The following is a 19,720-nucleotide window of genomic DNA, read 5'->3' on the forward strand; positions in this document are numbered from 1 at the left end:
CAGATGCAAAACCTGAGTGCTGAGTTAGAAGGCAAAGTCAATTCAAATGGACGAAAAAGAAAACAACCTTCAGGAAGCTTGAGAGGCAGCTTAACAAGGGGGCTAGAATGGTTGAAGTGCCCCTCGGTGCCCAGCAGCGCCTGTGGCCCTGTCGGCCCAGCCTCATCCTACACAGAGACCACACATTCCTACATGAGATAATAAGACAAACAGGGACTGTGTACCAGGCTACAAAGGCAGCTTCAATCACCTCTAAAAATAGAGATTTTATAGGCCATGTTCTCTGATCACAAAGTAATAATAAAGACTTTAAAAGCGAAATATGAGTAAAAGGGAAAAAAACAACAGTTCCAATAATCATTCATAATCACTTGGAAATTTAAGTAACTCCATGATTAAGAGGAAATTAAAAAAAGAAAACCTTTAGAAATGAACAATGAGAGCACTCCATGTCAAACTCTTAAGTGCTTTTTATAATATAGCAAGGAATTTTTAAAAGTAAATAAATGAAGTCCTCAATTTAAGAAGCTGGAAAAGGAATAAATACAAGATTAGAGGATGAAGAAATTGATAATGATAAAAGCAAAATTTAATAAACTAAAAAGGAAAAAAATGATGGATAATTGGAGGGCCATATATTTAAAAAGACGAATCAAATGGGCAAGTCTATGGCAGGTTTAATTAAGAAAATCAGAAGGAAAACTTGAAACAGCAGATGAAAAAACAGATGTAAGTAGGTATGGAGGAAGCTAAATCAGCTTCTAAAAGGATGTATATTTTCATAAAAATTTTTTTGTGGGGCTTCCCTGGTGGTGCAGTGGTTAAGAATCTGCCTGCCAATGCAGTGGACACGGGTTTGATCCCTGGTCCGGGAAGATCCCACATGCCATGAGCACCTAAGCCCATGCACCGCAACTACTGAGACTGTGCTCTAGAGCCCACGATCCACAACTACTGAGCCTGCACGCCACAACTACTGAAGCCTGCGTGCCTAGAGCCCGTGCTCCGCAACAAGAGAAGCCACTGCAATGGGAAGTTTGTGCCCCTCAGCAGAGTAGCCCCCGCTCGCCGCAACTAGAGAAAGCCCGCGCACAGCAACAAAGACCCAACACAGCCAAAAGTAAATAAATACATTTATTTTTTAAAGTTTTTTTTTCTGTTTTAAGAGATCACTTTTTAAAAAAATTATTAAAGTTTTGGACTAATATTGTTAAATCCAAAAATTCTTTTTAAAAGAAAACATTATAGAGATTTTATGATCCAAACAACCTTGATATATAATCTTTAAAAGGTCTTTGAGTTTCTAAGGTGTATTCCAACATCAGTATTGCATCCAAAGTTGTAGAATTTATTTGATGCGATCTTACTGAGTCAGTTTGTGAGGGCTTAGATCCTGTAACTTTTGAGGGAAAATGTCCCAGTGTAACTGACATTGTGCAGATTTTGGTGAAGCAGTTAATTTTACTTTGAGGGTGATATAAATTCATTGTATGATATAAACCAAGTAACTTAAACTCTGAACAAAGGCTCACATTACTTCCTATTCCTCTGAAGTGATTTTGTGAGGTGTGATGCACCAGTGGGTAAAAATACTTCAGGACTTGCTAATGAAAGACAGAGGGTACAGAATCTGCTTTTCTAGCACATATTTTTATAGATGTTGAAAACAGTGTTGTCAAACGATATTTTAAAAGCTGTCAGGTGTGTGTGTTTTTCAAATGAGTTTTAAATAATTCAGCACCATGCAGGCGGCAGAAAAATGGCCTTATAAACTTACAATGCTCTTATGAACTGAATATACAAGTAGAGTCTATGAATTAGAAATGAACACTATCCGATACATCATTTTACTAGTAACCAGCCAGTATGGTGTTGATGGAAATTCTCTGTTACTAATGTTGCTTTTTTTGTTTGTTTTTTGCATTTTCCCATTAGAGAATTGCCTTAAAGTCGTTTCAGCACAGGTACTACATGTGTGCTTACGGTAGGTTTCTAATAGGAGCCGTGTCTGGTTTATCTAACCTGATCACTGACTCATGGCAGCCTCCTCCCCTTTTCTTCCCTCTTGTGTGCTGCTGAGTGAAGGATGAGGGGAGAGTCCACATGGAAGACAGTTCACTTCGAGTAAGTGTGAGATTCCTAAGAGCTTGCCTACCCGGATAGGTGGTACCCAAATAACCTTGTGGAATATTAAGTCTCCTCCTTAGTTCAGGAGTCTAATTGGGATTAGACTCTAAAAGTAAGGATCACAGGTTATGATGAGTCTTCACCACATTTCTCATTGACTCATTGCTCCTCTCGTATTTCTCCTTGATATTATCCAGAAAAACTTGTTGTGTGTATGGGGAAAAGCTAAGTGGCATGTGTGGTCCTCTGTACAGTTCTTCCTCCTGCCAATAAAGAATTGTGGTTTTTCTGAAAGCGGAAGAATTTTCCCCTTCATCATGGTCATTATTATGGTTCATATTTGGTTTTGTTTTCCTCAGGTATTTTACACTAATAATAGCAGTCTTAGTCATGTTCTGGAGTTATCAGATCTCTAATCTGAGAATCTCAGAGTTAGGCATTAAATGGCTTTCATGGCAAAAGATTTAAGGTGTGTTTGCAGGGATTGAGAAATGGCCCAAGTCACAACCACAGTGATTGGAGGGTTATAGCTAGACACAGAAAGGGTGAAAACACCTGTCTTTAAGCGTTTCGCATTGTAGCAGTAATTTTAAAGATCTGCCCTAAGAAACAGTAAAAGTTCATTTAAAATTCATATATTCCACTCCCGTGTCTCTCTGAGTACACCACATATGATTGCTATCAATGTCTTGAGCATACTGATTATACACTATTTAACGCACATTGTTTGTAACGATGTTTCACACGATACAGGATTGACTCATTCTGAGTACTGTAGGCCCCCCTTCTCCTCCGAGGATACGTTCCAAGACCTCCAGTGGATGCCTGAAATCATGGATAGTGCTGAACCCCGTATGTATGTTTTTCCTCTACATACATACCTGTGATAAAGCTTAATTTATAAATTAGGTACAGAAAAAAATGAACAACAGCAATAATAAGATGGAACAATTATAACATTATACTGTAATAAAAGTCATGTGAATGTGGTCTCACTCTCAAAATATCTTATTGTACAAATTTAATACCTTTTTCATCTTAACTAAGCGCTTATCACACATTATGATAGCCTTGCAATTTGAGGTGTGACAGCAATACTAGCACAAATTTCTTTTTCCTTCTTCACAATTTCATAGATAGAAGTTTCATTCTTATCGTAGATTTTAGCAGCCTCATCGTACAGTTTTTCCTCTTTATTAAGTTGAAAACTGTCACCTTTTCACTTAAAGGAAGCACTTTATGGCTTCCCTTTGGCAGATCCAAATTGCCAGCATCACTACCCTTGTGCTTTGGGGCCGTTATTAAGTAAAATCAGGGTGACTTGAACACAAGCCCTGTGATACCGTGACAGTCGATCTGATAACCCAGATGGCTACTCAGTGTCTAACAGGCATACATGCTGGACAAAGGGATGATTCTCACCCCGGGCATGACAGAGCAGGATAGTGACAGGTTTCATCATGCTACTCAGATCAGCACACAGTTTAAAACTTAGGAACTGTTTATTTCTGGAATTTTCCATTTAACATTTTTGGACCACGGTTGACCTTCGGTAACTGAAACCTTGGAATGCAGAATCATGGACCAGGGGGCACTGCTGTATTCAGTCTGAAAAGACTCATGAGAGCTGTTGTTCCCTGTCAGGTAGAGGTGGACTGCCCAACTAATGAGAGAGGTGTTCTTCCTGTGGTCCATATTATTAAAAGATCCTCCTCAGAGGTCTTCGTTTTTAATGATGGCTTGAGGTCCCCTTTTGATATGGATTTCATAGATTTTTTTCATGTCAGTTTCAGTTGAGTTTTCTTAAGATTCAGCACTGAATCGACAATAAAAAAAAAAAAAGATTGGATGGGGAACAGGCGGGAGTTCTTAGAAAAGAGTAAAGAAGATTAAAACCACCTGGTGAAACAAATTTTTCAGTAGATTTGAAAAAGGCACACATTGTTTCTTGAAAAAGTTTGTTGAGAGGTGCAAGTTAGAAATCAGAGTAGATTAATTCATTTTTTGGAAGTGTTTTGTGGGTAAAACACGATCCATTATATTGTTAGACTTGTGTTACGTGAACAGTTATATGGCTCCTGGTTATATATGTGGAGTCTTGGTCTCATGTTCCTCACTGCTGGTTATACATCCTACTTATGCTCTCCTAGACGCACAGAAGCTGAGCAAAGGCAGGCAGAAGGTGTATCCACCAGTGAGGGGGTACTGGGGATGGATCCATTACTCAATTCTCCTTTCAACACACACTTACTGAGTGCCGCTTCTACCGTTCCTCATCAGTTAAGTGGGGCCAGTAACAGTACCCGTCTCATGGGTTTGTTGGGAGGACTAAAAATACAACACAGGAAGGTCCTGAAATCAGTGTCTGGCTCCTTGGAAGAGCTGCCACCACTTCAGTGCCCCTGAGCTGTCTTCTGTGGGTACGAGAAGAAGGGTTGATGAAGCTCACACACGTCTGAGCACATCAGAGTCCCTGAGAATAACACCTTACTGGATAAAAGTATCTATGGATTTCAAAGAGCTCTTGAGTAGAGACAGTAAATGAGTAATTACAAATAGTGTTTTTCAGTTTAAAAAAGTGAGGTGGGTGGATTTTTTTTTTTTTTTTTTTTTTTTTTTTGCTGTATGCGGGCCTCTCACTGCTGTGGCCTCTCCCGTTGCGGAGCACAGGCTCCGGATGCACAGGCTCAGCGGCCATGGCTCACGGGCTTAGTTGCTCCGCGGCATGTGGGATCTTCCCGGACCAGGGCACGAACCCGTGTCTCCTGCATCGGCAGGCGGATTCTCAACCACTGCGCCACCAGGGAAGCCCGGTGGGTGGATTTTGACTCACAATTTTGTTTAATACCTACAATGTATTAGGCATTATATGGGACACTTTTATGTGTATTTTCACTTTTAATTCTTGCAATATTATTTTTATTTCTCTCACACGTGACGAATGGAGCTGTATCTAGTTCAAGGGTGTAGGTTCTGGAAATTCATAGGGACTTGAACATCTGGGTTAATATTTCTTTAGTGTGGTAACATCCTTTCTGACAGTTTTATTAGAATATTCAAGCCCTCCATTCCACCTGGAGTCTTGGCCAAAACAGGAACTGGAATAGTGTAGAGCAGAATTCTCTTTGAGTCTTTGGGATCTGTTGGTTCTACATTGCCTCTGTCATCTTTGGACACTTTAATCGAGGTTCGTTTAGTTACAATTGAAAGAAACCCAGCTCAGACTAACTAGATCAAAGAAAAGGACCTCTCTTGGATTACATAATTAAAATTTCCAGTGGTGCATTTCAGGGTTTCAGAGACATCAGATGTGCTGGGATTCAGCTCAAGCAATGTCGTCAGGATTCTATCTCCATCTTCTGGCTCTGTTTTTTGTTTTTTCCTGTGTTGGCTTCTGTATTAGTTATCTATTGCCATGTAACAAGTTATAGTAAACGTAGTGGCTTAAAACACACGTTTATTATCTCATGGTGTGTGTGGGTCAGGAGGCTGGGCATGGCTTATCTGGCTCTTTCGCTCCAGGTTTTCTCATGAGACTGCAACAGAGGTGTCAGTCGGCACTCAGGTCTCATCTGAAGGCTTGACTGAGGAAGGATCTGCTTCCAAGCTTATGTAGATTTTGAAAGAACTCAGTTCCTTGTGGGTTGTTGGACTGAGAGCCTTGCTGTCTGCTGTCAGCCAGAGTCTCAGTTCCTTGACACTTGAATCTCTCCATAGGGCTGCTTCCTTCATCAAAGCCAGCAAGGAAGAGTCTGCTAGCAAGGCAGAAATTACAGTCTTATGTAACATAATCATAGAAGTGGCGTATGCTCTGTTCTGTTGGTTAGAAGCAAGTTGTAGTCCCATCCATGCTCAGGGAGAAAGGATTTATGAAGGGCGAGAATACCAGGAATCAGGTATCACCAGGCCCATCTTAGAATTTGTACACCACAGCTTCATTCTCAGGAAAGCTCTCTCCACGTGGTGACGGAGTTGACCAACAGCTCCTGTCTTACATCAACGTAAGGCTTGCAATTCTGGAGAAGATAGAGCCACATATCTCCTCGGCATCCATATATGTACCTGTTCCTTACCAGTCAGGATTCTTGATTGAAAACAGAAATTAACTCTGGCATATTTAACCACAAAAGGACTTATTAGAAGGATACCAAGCAGCTTCTAGAATTGTTGAGAATTATGAAGTTTGGGGCTGGAAGAAAACCTGTGAGAACTGGATGGACACTTGTGCCATTGCCACTGCTTCCTTGGACTCTCATCACCACATTCTCAAGATTAGGAATGAGGTGTATCTCATTGGCCAAGTATCAGTCCCAGAGTTGTGCTCTAGCTGACAGGAAGGGAGATGAGGGAACACCTGCCCTGCTTGAGCCTCCATCAGAGGTGGAACTGTGTATCTTTAACTGTGACAGTGTTCCTCAGATGAGCCCACATGGGTCTCGTGGCTTCACTGGGGTTGCTTTGTCTGTAGATGTTCAGCCTAGCATGTTGTCTTGCATAAACAAATATGGGCGGTTTTCAGAACTTTGCAGCTGGTGGTTCTGTGCGCTTGTTCAACATTAACTGTGCCTTACAGCCATTCCAGTAAAGCTGCTACAGGAGCAGTATGTGATATGCACGGCATGCCCAGGTCTCTTGAGTCATATATAAGTGGGGCATTCATAGTTAGAATTTTGATTCAGACCAGATTTAACCACAAGTAGTATTTACCTTTTCTGAACTTATAGGCTAGCTTCATGATCCAGTTTTGTTTCCCGGTCTTTCTGTTGGATTTAGGGATTGAGGGGTTACCTTATAGCTCTTTACTGTCTTCATCTTTGTGTGTATATGACTGTCTTTAATATGTGGGTACATTAGCTAAATTATCATGTTTTTATAAGAACAAAGAACTTGTAAATCTTTTGAAGTAAGTTCATATGTTTCCTTGCATGTATTTTCAAAGCTATACCTACTTCTCTTGCAGCATTTCAGAATATATTAAGACCAACTTCCCAAGGAGGGAAACAGATGTCACTTCTGTGGGGTACTTTGCAGGGTGAAGAGTCTTGCCAATACTCAAAATGTTTTCCTTATTGGCCTACTATGCCAGCCAAAATCTCATTAGAATTTGAATTTTGGCTTAAGATCAATGGTCCTTAACCTCAACACATTAAAATCACCTGGGGAATTAAAAACAACATAATTGGGCTTCCCTGGTGGCGCAATGGTTGAGAGTCCATCTGCCGGTGCAGGGGACACGGGTTCGTGCCCCGGTGCGGGAAGATCCCACATGCCGCGGAGCGGCTGGGCCCGTGAGCCATGGCCGCTGAGCCCGCGCGTCCGGAGCCTGTGCTCCGCAACGCAAGAGGCCCCAGCGGCGAGAGGCCCGCGTACCGCAAAACAAACAAACAAACAAACAAAAGCAACATAATCAAAAAGTAACCCAACAAACACAACAGTGTCAGGGTCCCACCCGAGAGCAATTCTGCAGAATTTCCGGGAGTGGAGTCCGAGGGGTAACGTTGAGAATCTCTTTAAGAGATTCTGTTGTGTAGCCAGGATTGAGAGCCAGTGGATTAAGATCACCACCTGGCAAGGGCATCCTGTCCCTTTGTGTTCTGGCGTGTACAGTCACAGTGTGGCAGTTACTGCCACCGTTCACAGTCGAGACTGTTCCTTGCCATCCTCTCTTCCTTGTGTACCCCGTGATGAACTCGCATTAATCGGGGTCACCTAAGCCAGTCTCTTCCTGCAACCTCAAAGAGCCCAGCTACCATAGGGCCATAGGATTTCCAGTGATGACTTGGCTTCTGAAAATACCTCCAAAAGGCCGATTTGTGTCATAACAGTAGCATATGTTAAAATCAGGCTATAAACAATCCAACTTCTCTTTCATTTTACATTTACTTTCTGGAGGTGATGTGCCCATAATCATTCATGTGGTATCCAGAAATATTTTCGTCTGTAGTAATAGCAGATGGCAGAGTGGTTTCATGTGCCAAGCTGCATTTATTCTGCCGCAGCGCAGTGTGGAAATGATCACGGCCTCTTCCAAACAGCCTCACTCCCCACGTGCGTGTCAGTTGTGGTGGGAAGTTTTCTTGCGTATCAGTTCAATATGTTGTAAATTTACTTGGAATCCTTGGAATTTGTGCATGATGTGGTCACATGAGACGTACTTTGAAAAGAAATATTTCTGAGGCCTAATGATTAAAGGTTATCCATTCCACAAACATTAAATAAGCATTTGCTGTGTGCTAAGCTAGTGGTTTTCCACTGGGATAGGTCACATGGTCCCCAGGAAGGATCTTGGACATTCACAGGGCTGTTTGTAGGTGTCATGATGATTAGTGGAGGTGCTACTGGCACTTGGTGTGTGAGGACCAGAGGTACTAGCTGCCCTGCAGCGCGCAGGACCGTCCCCTTCAGCAACAGTGTCCTGCACACCCCACACCCCAGTCTGTTGAAAGGACTTTTCTGTAGGTAAAAAATCTGTTCATGATTATCCGAGCCTAAAACCTGATTGTGTTTTTCATATAAACACAAAGATTTTTTTTCTTTGGCATAGATTTAATATACAGCGACTTTTCCAGGAAAATTGTAAATTGAATTGTAAATGTAACTGAAGGGAAAATTGTACTATACTTTGCTTTATTTGGAGTCAAAAGTTAGTTACCCTCACGTCTCACGTAAGATCACGTGACCAGTGGAACCCTGCCTGTGGTGTTTGAGTCACAGAAAGCCCATCTGTACCTCCCTGCATTTTTTAACCTCACCTTCGTGCAGATTCCTTACATAGGGGCAAGCAGAGGACGACTTGATATGTCTTCTGGTGGTGTTCTGACTCAATGTTTATAATTCATAATATTTTACTATGTGAAATTTTCTTTCTTAATTTTTACAGCTGGGCCATTGTGTTGAGTTGAGATTGCACGTGTTTGTTGTGTCTGTGTTTTTAAAAGTATATGTGTAGGTAAGTTATTTATAAATTCCATTACAAGAAAATGGAAAGAGCATTAAAGAATATTTGGGTTTAAGGGGGCATTGGGTGTGATAGGGTTGGTAGCCAGTAGCTTAAGCAGCAGGGCAACGGCAGAAAAGTCAGCAGACAGGGAAGGTCCTTAAATGCTAGAGGAACTCAGACTATACTGGAGGAGCCCAGAAGCAGCCCCTGCCTTGTCCTGAGGGAAGGCAGACCAGGAAGGCTGTTTTGCTAGGGCTTAGCTGGGCAAAAGGAATAGTGCATGCAAAGTTGCGAAGAGTGGAAGCATGGCTTTTGCAAATGGCTCAAGCTTGGTGGGGGGGGGCAGGACTCGGGGTGGGTGAGGTGCAGAGCAGATGGAGAGGTTTTGGGCAATTGGAATCTACTCAGCAGTGATACGGAAGATACAGGCAAGGGGACTCTAGGAGGTGTCTAGTTATGTGAAGACTTTGGTGAGGAAAAGAACACCCGCCTCACGTTCAGAACTACACTGACTCTTTAACATCTGTCCTCCAATTAAGTGTACTGGGTTATTCCTTTATTCTGCATGTAATTTCACTTACTTGTTTCTTTCATTTAATTGGGCACAACTTCTTGTTTTGCTTTGAAGGATATTGGAAGAACAACACAGTTTCTAAAGAAACTTATTAATACCACAAAGCTAGTGATCATGATTTTCATCTGGAGTTTGGTTTAAAAGCACTAGCACGTGCCACATGGGGGAAAGCTTTCTTGATGATTTACCCCCACAGCAACGAAAATGTTTCGATTTATCCGCCACAACGATGAGAGAAATATTGTTTTTCAAGTGGGAGCCTTGCTCAGTTACTGTTCCTTTTATATTTCAAAAAATGCGTAATGAAATCACTAAAACACTATTATAAGAAATTTGGAAGAAAAAAAGGGGGATGTATTTTCCCCATATTATCTCTTGCTGTTTTCATGTATTTCCTTTAGATCTTGTTTTTAGATATTAGACATGTAATTGCGTGTGTATAATGCATTATATGTCATATACTTAAAGAAATAATATCATGGTCCTATTGTATACAAATAGTCTAGGAGTCAAATAAAATGAAATACGTGAGCAATATTTTGAATCATTCTTCCTCTCGGTTTCCAACTTGGTTTCCAGCTACCTACTGAACACTCCCCTAGATATTGCCGTTTCATTGTCCTGCAGGCATCTCGGAGTAAACACAACAAAACTGAGCACTTGGGCTCTCCCCGCACCCTCCCCCTTTTCTCCCACCTTCCCCATCTCAGTAAGTGGTTCTCTCGTGCATCTTCCTTGCACAAGCCAAAAGCCTAGCTTTCTCCCTTTCCCTCACCCCCGACACTGAATCGGGCAACAAGTCCTTTTATCTCTGCCACCCAAACAGACCCCAAGGCATTCACTGCTCCCCACTCTTACCGCTGCCGCCCTCTCCCAAGCTGCCACCGCTTCTCACCTGAGCTACATCAGCCTCCTTCCTGATCTGCTTACACTGGCCATTCTTGCCTCTCTAGAGTCTGCTCTCTCAGCAGTCAGGATAGATCGCTCTTAAGAATTCTCCATTTAAGCTTCTCCAGTGGCCTCCCAATGTTCCTATCAAACCACCCCAATTCCTCCACATGGCGCATAAGGCCCGTAGGACCTGACTTTTACCTGTTTTTCTAAATTCATCGCCTGCTGTACCCCGTGTCCTTACACTGCCTCACTGTGCTCAGCCACCTGATAGCCACTCAGTGCTTTTAAAACACCAGGTTTTTCCCTGCCTCACAGCTCTTCCATATGTGCTTTTCCCTGCCAGAAGCACCCATCCTCACCTTGTGCCCTGCCGGCTCCAAATCCTGTGGGTGTCGCTTCAAATGCCACTTACAGAACCATCCCAGACCACTCTAGGGAAAGGAGACTCACTTTCCTACACGTCCCACAATTTGCAGTTATTGTGTGTGTGTCAGTCTGTGTCTGTTAACCCCCGCAAAATCGTAAGATCTGTGAGGCAGTGACTGTGTTTGTCTTATTTATGTAGTCGTCAGTCAGTGAATATTTGATGGACGGATGAATGAACGAATGAATGCTACTTCCTTGAACCAGCTCATGGAATTCTCTTCCTGCTGGGCTGAGAGACATGGGCTTGAGAGCCAAGGAAATGCTGGGCATCATGTATTATATTGGAAGCTCTTTTGTAAAAGAGGCTTCTCCCACCTTTGTAATGCTTGTTCTTGTCGAGGTCATGTTTGTCCGGGACTGAAGGTAAATGTCAGCAGTCAGCTCCCAACCCTATGTCTGAGGTTGGAGCCATGTTTATTAAACCAGCAAGAGTAGTAGAGGTTGCAATGCCTTCGGGAGGATGAAATATTGGAAGGTGACTAGTTTTTACTTCTGAAGGTGGCTGGGTGGGGCGGGACGGGGGCGGAATGAGGGAGGTATGGTAAGAGAGCCAAAGAGGACATACAGACCAAGTCTCTGCCAGATTGCCATTGCCAAAGACGCAGGCTGGCGTGGTTGAAGGCAGCGTCACGGATAGACACAGATGGCTTAAGAAGAGTTTATCTTGGGAAGAAGCAGTACAGTCAAGACTTTTTGTAGTGGCGTTCATTAAACCTGAAAACATTCTCGCTACGTCTTGTTGCTCTAATGCCAATCTGGGACCTTTTATTAAGATCCCCAAACCCCAGAGCTTCTGATCAGCTCAGTCCCTATCAGGTAATAGTAACTGCTTTTACAGGGGGAAATTCTGGAACGTACAGTACAAGAGGCCACTTCTAGCTGACTGCCTTTTACCCTGTTTTGATCTTACCTTGTCCAACCCTGTGTCTCCATCAAGTTACGCCCTTAATGAGGTCATTTGCTCTGCGTACACGGGAGATTATGTCTTAGCGTGATTCATTTTCTGCTTCCTGAGCTGTGCCTGAGAGGGCAGCCTCTTCAACTGTGGGAAGAAGTTGCCATTTAACAGAGGACCTGTATAGCTTATCCCAGATTTCAATCATAGCTTTAGTTTTTGAGTCTTCAGCAGTGCACACGACAGCAGGAACATTTGCATAAGCACGTAAGGTAGCTCAGCCTTACAAATAGCCTGTTTAAGGAGTGAGGATCGGCCAATGCTGGCATCGTAGGAAGGAACACTGTGTGCTGGTGTTAATAATATCCGCATATAGTTTGTGTAACTAAAATCCACAATAATATCTTTTTTCAGCTTTATTGAGATATAACTGACATGTAATCCACAAGCGTATCTTAATCTTACTTTTGCTCCCAAATTATCTTTCCACTGTCACTGTCCCTTATAAATAATACACAGCAACATTGATTTGATATTTGCTTTTCATCTTTTTTTCTTTTTTCCTTTTTTTTAAATAGTTTTTTCTATAAACATGTATTGAGCTCCCACTCTGAGTCAGGAAAAACACAAGTGCTGCATATCTAGAGGTCCACAAGACAAAAAAACAATGACTGAAGATTTTTCAGAATTACAGAACAACACGAGACCTCAGATTGAAAAAACACAGCATATCTCAAGGAGGGTAAATTAAACAACTCTACACCTGGAATGATTGTTCTATAACGATAGTAAATCCAACACAAAGGGAAAATCTCAAAGACTGAGAGAAAACATGTTACCTGCAGAAGAATGACTGTCCAATTGACGGTGCGTTTCATAGCTGCAGTAGTAGATCACTACACCTATCAACAAAACAGGATGCAGAAATAAGGGCCTTCTCGAACATACAAAGACTAGAAGAATTTTTGAGTCTCAGACTTTAACTGAAAGAATTAACTGAAATTAACTGAAAGTTGGATTTTAGAAAGAAAGAAATTGAACCCAGATGTAGGTTCCACCATTAGAGAGCAATGGGCCAATAAAGAAATTGGACATGTTCATAAACTTAAGTAGTCTAAGTAAATGGCTGCCTCTGTGTTAGGATTTGAGTATAAACAAAATGTTTTTCCAATTGAGTATATAAGTGCTTGGACTTGGTGCTGATGTTCGAAATTCTTCTGTTTGTGATGAATTGTTTTTAGGCAAGGGTTTTTCGTGAGAGGTCCATGGATAGGATGCAAGCCATCTATGAACTTCTTAAAATTATAAGTGACATATTTTGTGTATGTGTAGTCTTTCTGCAGACAGGATTCATGGCTTTTATCAGATATTGAAAGGGGTTTAGAACCTGGACAAGTTTAAGAACTACTGGATTATGGTATTGTCCCCTATTAAGATGAAATTACGTCAGTACTTAACTTGCTCTGACCTTGAGATAGAATGATATGAATTTGAATACTGGATCTGTCAGTTACTTTGTGGAACTGTTGAGACCCTGGACGGATCATTTGCCTTCTCACAGTAGTGTGTACAGTGCACGACCTGTGTAACCACACACAGCAGCAGTGTATCTGGCTCTTGTGACCTCTTCGCACCATCACAATCAGTGTTTGATTATAGCTGTTACGATTTTCTAAAGAGAGTCACTATTGAGCTATCAGAAGAAGTAAAGCTTCTAAGTGATCAATTTTAAGCTATAATAATAGGCTTAGTGCTGTTGTTCTGTTAATTGAGCACATGTTTTGTGTAATACCTTGTCCAAGTGTGCACAGGGGAGGGAGGGGAGGAGGTGTGTTCAACCATTAGCTCTCCCAGTGAAATTTGATACAAAAACAGCTATTAACTGGTGACCGGTATGACTTGTGTTTTTAGAATACAGTTGTAATGTATGTTAGATATGTGCATTTTATGTGTTATTCTAATTCCGCTTCTCCGCTCATGCAGTAGTTGTTTACTGAGTGTTAGTGTCAGGCCATTTACCGTACCAGCTGTGATCATGGATGTAGCATTGAATATGGTGTTTCTGTTCCTGAGGAATTACCTTAAATTAGGATGTGGGGAGGCAGGTCATCACCAAATCCTCAGTCCCCGCCTAAGACCTGCTTAGGTCAAGAATAAGCTGCTCCTAAGAGCAGGGTTTTCCCAACCTGCCCCTTGGGGTGTCAGCCTGAAGGTATAACTAAGAACAGAGGAGAGTGCAGGCCTTCCAGGAGGGCTTCTGTGGAGCCATGGGCATGCTCAGACACCACAAATGTTGAAACCTGTTTAGCATGTATAGTTATGATCATAATAACACAGTCTGTTTCTAAAGCTGTTACATTTGAAGGTAGTTCCCAGCCACTGATCAGCACCCAGATGTGTCTTCTTCCCCCAAAGCCCAGGGCCTCCTTGTGGCTTCACAGCATCCCCCGGGGGGTGGGGATAAAGCTCCCTAATCCTAGGACTGGGGTGCCCCATCCTGCTGGGGAGAAGGTGGTTCCCAGCTCCATTTCCTGTCTGCAGGTCTGTTTCCTCTCTCAGGACATGGGTATGGGTACCTCTTAGAGGGCCAAGAGAGGTAGTTGGTCACATGGTTACCTACGGCGTGCAGCAAGTTAACATACGTCTTGAAACAAGCATGTGATTCCTTTTTCTTTGACGGTGTCCTCCCCTTTCTGTGTGTAATGTTGAGAGGTTCTCAGTTTTGACTAACTAAGATCATTATCTCTTCTTGTTTTTTATTTTAAAAGAAGCACACTAATATAGCGCTTGAAGAAAATGATAAGGACAGCAAGAGTGTCGAGTTGGGACTTTTGTGGAAAATGCTGCACGTTGGCAGATAATGCTGTGTGGGCTCTGGTCTGCCAGCCTCCCTTTCCTAGTTATTTGCAATTAGATTATAACTCAGACTTCTACAAACCCATTTAGAGAGAAAAAAAATTCACTTAAGTATATTAGACTCTTAACTTGTAAATGAGATTCAAGGTTGATTGTTTAATAGGTTGGGATTTAAAATTGAAAATTTTCTTCCTTGTCATTTTATATCCGTACGATTCACCATAAAGATTGGCTTAATAAGTTTAAAAAATATTGATGTATTTTATTCTTTTCAGTTAAATTGAGGTTACTGTTTTTAAAAAACCGATTCTGGCCTCGTCTTTGTTTCCCTCAAACTACCACTTTCTTTGCCATTCCTAGAACTAGTTGGAGAGTTTATTTAGCCTAAAAATAGAATAAAATAAGTACAGTTTTGGGTTTTTTTGGAAAAGCTAAAGGAAAGCACAGTTGATACTATTCTTCCCTGAAAATGGGAAAACTGAGTATCTGACCCCATGTTTTTATTACCAGGTTAAACATACTGTGAGGTAGATATATTTGATGAAAATAATAGCTGTCCTGAAGGGATAATTGTGTGTGTGTGTGTGTGTGTGTGTGTGCGCACGCGTGCAGGCACACATAAATGGTGTGACTTTCGGTGTGTGTAGATGTACGCAGGACCTTGTTTGGGCAATAGTGTGATCAACTTGGCTATCGCGAGCAAGAGGCAGTGCCGTCCTGTCTGCAGAAAGCTTCCTTTAGTCTTTTTCTCTGCGGTGTTCCCTTGCCTGTTCCTCTCCTGAGAACCAGCGAGTCTTTCCCTGGCTCTGAGATAATGACAGTCACTGGCGGCTGCCTTGCTTGTGGCGTTTAGGGCCTCTTTCCCCTGTCCTCTGTGGCCGTGGTCACAAGGTGTATTGGATTTGATTCTAGGTTTTGCGTGGGTGACAACGTCAGCGCCACGGTTCGGTCACTGCCATGGCACAGCCAGCGCTCTGAGGTTGAAGATGCAGCGGTTTTTTTTCTTTTTTTTTTTTTTTTCCTTAAGAGTTAATTTATTTTTTTTTTTTTATTTTTTATTTTTTTTTTTAACATCTTTATTTGAGTATAACTGTTTTACAATAGTGGGTTAGTTTCTCCTTTACAACAAAGTGAATCAGTTATACATATACATATGTTCCCATAACTCTTCCCTCTTTTGTCACCCTCCCTCCCACCCTCCCTATCCCACCCCTCTAGGTGGTCACTAAGTACAGAGGTGAACTCCCTGTGCTATGCTGTAGCTACCCACTAGCTATCTAATTTACATTTGGTAGTGTGTATATGTCCCTGCCACTCTCTCACATCGTCACAGCTTACCCTTCCCCCTCCCCATATCCTCAAGTCCATGCTCTAGTAGGTCTGTGTTTTATTCCCTCCTACCACTAATCTCTTCATGACATTTTTTTTTTTTAGATTCCATATATATGTGTTAGCATACGGTATTTGTTTTTGTCCTTCTGACTTACTTCACTCTGTATGACAGATTCCAGGTCTATCCACCTCATTACAAATAACTCAGTTTCATTTCTTTTTATGGCTGAGTAATATTCCATTGTATATATGTGCCACATCTTCCTTATCCATTCATCTGTTGATGGACACTTAGGTTGCTTCCATGTCCTGGCTATCGTAAATAGAGCTGCAATAAACATTTTGGTACATGACTCTTTTTGAATTATGGTTTTCTCAGGGTATATGCCCAGTAGTGGGATTGCTGGGTCATATGGTAGTTCTATTTGTAGTTTTTTAAGGAACCTCCATACTGTTCTCCATAGTGGCTGTATCATTTTACATTCCCACCAGCAGTGCAAGAGTGTTCCCTTTTCTCCACACCCTCTCCAGCATTTATTGTTTCTAGAGTTTTTGATGATGGCCAATCTGGCCGGTGTGAGATGGTATCTCATTGTAGTTTTGATTTGCATTTCTCTAATGATTAATGATGTTGAGCATTCTCTCATGTGTTTGTTGGCAATCTGTATATCTTCTTTGGAGAAATGTCTATTTAGTTCTTCTGCCCATTTTTGGATTGGGCTGTTTGTTTTTTTGTTATTGAGCTGCATGAGTTGCTTATAAATTTTGGATATTAATCCTTTGTCAGTTGCTTCATTTGCAAATATTTTCTCCCATTCTGAGGGTTGTCTTTTGGTCTTGTTTATGGTATCCTTTGCTGTGCAAAAGCTTTTAAGTTTCATTAGATCCCATTTGTTTATTTTTGTTTTTATTTCCATTTCTCTAGGAGATGGGTCAAAAAGGATCTTGCTGTGATTGATGTCATAGAGTGTTCTGCCTATGTTTTCCTCTAAGAGTTTGATAGTGTCTGGCCTTACATTTAGGTCTTTAACCCATTTTGAGTTTATTTTTGTGTATGGTGTTAGGGAGTGTTCTAATTTCATACTTCTACAGGTAGCTGTCCAGTTTTCCCAACACCACTTATTGAAGAGGCTGTCTTTTCTCCAATGTATATTCTTGCCTCCTTTATCAAAGATAAGGTGACCGTATGTGTGTGGGTTTATCTCTGGGCTTTCTATCCTGTTCCATTGATCTATATTTCTGTTTTTGTGCCAGTACCATACTGTCTTGATTACTGTGGCCTTGTAGTATAGTCTGAAGTCAGGGAGCCTGATTCCTCCAGCTCCATTTTTCGTTCTCAAGATTGCTTTGGCTATTCGGGGTCTTTTGTGTTTCCATACAAATTGTGAAATTCTTTTTTCTAGTTCTGTAAAAAATGCCAGTGGCAATTTGATAGGGATTGCATTGAATCTGTATATTGCTTTGGGTAATACAGTCATTTTCACTATGTTGATTCTTCCAATCCAAGAACATGGTATATTTCTCCACCTATTTGTATCATCTTTAATTTCTTTCATCAGTGTCTTATAGTTTTCTGCATACAAGTCTTTTGTCTCCTTAGGTAGGTTTATTCCTAGATATTTTATTCTTTTTGTTGCAATGGTAAATGGGAGTGTTTTCTTAATTTCATTCTCAGATTTTTCATCATTAGTGTATAGGAATGCCAGAGATTTCTGTGCATTAACTTTGTATCCTGCTACTTTACCAAATTCATTGATTAGTTCTAGTAGTTTTCTGGTAGCATCCTTAGTATTCTCTATATATAGTATCATGTCATCTGCAAACAGTGACAGCTTTACTTCTTCTTTTCCTATTTGGATTCCTTTTATTTCTTTATTTTCTCTAATTGCTGTGGCTAGAACTTCCAAAACTATGTTGAATAAGAGTGGTGAGAGTGGGCAACCTTGTCTTGTTCCTGATCTTAGTGGAAATGGTTTCAGTTTTTCACCATTGAGAACAATGCTGGCTGTGGGTTTGTCATATATGGCCTTTATTATATTGAGGAAAGTTCCCTCTATGCCTACTTTCTGCAGGGTTTTTATCATAAATGGGTGTTGAATTTTGTCAAAAGCTTTCTCTGCATCTATTGAGATGCAGCGGTTTTAACTTGCCTCCTGGTGCCCTTGGTGAAACCACCCTGGGACACTGGAATCATGCATTCAACACATATTTGCGTGTCTGTCCTGTGCCAGGCACAGTCCTAGGTGTATGAAATACAGTGAAAACCACGGAAGTCACTGTTGTCTAGGAGTCCACATCCGGCTCCTTGGTAACTTTCGGTTGCCAGGAAGCAGAAGGAAAGAGCAACCCTTCAACTGGGACGTGATTTTTTACGAGAGGGGTGCTGTTCCTCCTTGCCTCGTAGTCACCAGTGAGCACCTGCGGGGTGGGGGGTTCTGGCAGTGGGCTGCGGGGATGGGTTTAGCAGGAGGTGAGGGTGGAAGGAGGAGTTGGGCGAGGCCAGGTGTTGGGAGGCCTTGACTGCAGGCTAGAGCGTTCTGTCAACGGAGAAGACGGTGATCCCCACGGGGTGGCAGTGACATACGTGACCTCGCCTCTGTTCTGGGAGGATAACTGATGGCAGGGGATGGGCTGCATTGAGAAGAAAAGCTGGGGGGCGGCAGAGAGCCCCGTTGGATGATCTTCTTTCATTTACTCTTGTGCTCATTCAGCATATACTTAGCTGGGGCTTGCCTTGTATTTATATTTAGAAGTGATTGCCAATCTTAGATGCTATTTTAAGAAGAGTGGAACCAATTTAATGCTGTATCTCATCTTTCAAGCTTGAAGTTTACATTTTGGGGTTTTCTTGGCTGAGCGACTGAAAGATGCACATTTGTAGTGGGGCCAGGGGGGCCCAGTGTGGACATCTCTTCTGCCGAGTTTCTCTGGCTCTCCACCTCACTAGTCAGGGGTGGGTAAAAACGTAGCGGTCTGCTCTGTGGTGAACACAGATAGCTCCCACCCCTCACAGTGGCTAGCTAATTCAAGATTCAATTCAGAGAAAACGCGTTTCGTTTATGTTTTGTGATAGGAGCTGCAGAGAAAAAGCTGGAAGAAGTGCAATGGGTTGTCTTAACAAAATGCTTCCACTCCTCTGAAGCAGCCAGCCCGCTTTTCTTGGTCAAGGAGGGATATTGCCTTTTAAACATGTCATGGTTGTTATTCATTGTACTTTTTTTTTTTTTTTGGTAAGATAGGAAATGTTGTTCTTGGGACTAAGTTAAATGCTGCTCAGCGTGAAACACGTGATGTGGAAGAGAGTGTGTGACGAATTGACGCGCACTGGGCTGATGGGAAGATGGTCGCTAGTCCGCAGCAGAGCAAACACTCACGAAGGCTTTCCTTCTCCCCTAGGACTTCCTTCGCCGGGCACCTGGCCGGGATCCTTGTTGGGCTACTGTACACCTGCGGACCTCTGAAGAAGATCATGGAAACGTGCTCAGGTACAGAACAGAACCCTTTTGGCCTGACAGGTTGGAAGTTCGTCTTCATGTTGACGGGAACAGAAGCATCTTCATTTTAACGGGAATCTTCATTTAACGGGAACAGTTCCCTGTGGTTCAGCTTAGGAACTCCCTAATAGGCTCTTTTTTTTTTTTTTTTTTTTTTAAAGAAGATGTTGGGGGTAGGAGTT

At 42.0% G+C, this 19,720-nt stretch overlaps 1 protein-coding gene across 4 annotated transcripts in view; it reads left to right on the top strand.

Moving 5' to 3' along the window:
• The window catches only part of RHBDD1 (rhomboid domain containing 1), a 120,006-nt gene that overhangs the window by 37,107 nt on the left and 63,179 nt on the right, over positions 1-19,720 (top strand). For all 4 annotated transcript variants that reach the window (XM_059055403.2, XM_059055404.2, XM_067027012.1 and 1 more), the window contains exon 4: positions 19,441-19,529. In XM_059055403.2, coding sequence (XP_058911386.1) covers positions 19,441-19,529 — 89 coding nt within the window. The remainder of the gene's footprint in view (positions 1-19,440; positions 19,530-19,720) is intronic.

The sequence above is a fragment of the Kogia breviceps genome, chromosome 2, assembly GCF_026419965.1.
Source record: "Kogia breviceps isolate mKogBre1 chromosome 2, mKogBre1 haplotype 1, whole genome shotgun sequence".
In the NCBI taxonomy this organism is placed as follows: Eukaryota; Metazoa; Chordata; class Mammalia; order Artiodactyla; family Physeteridae; genus Kogia; species Kogia breviceps.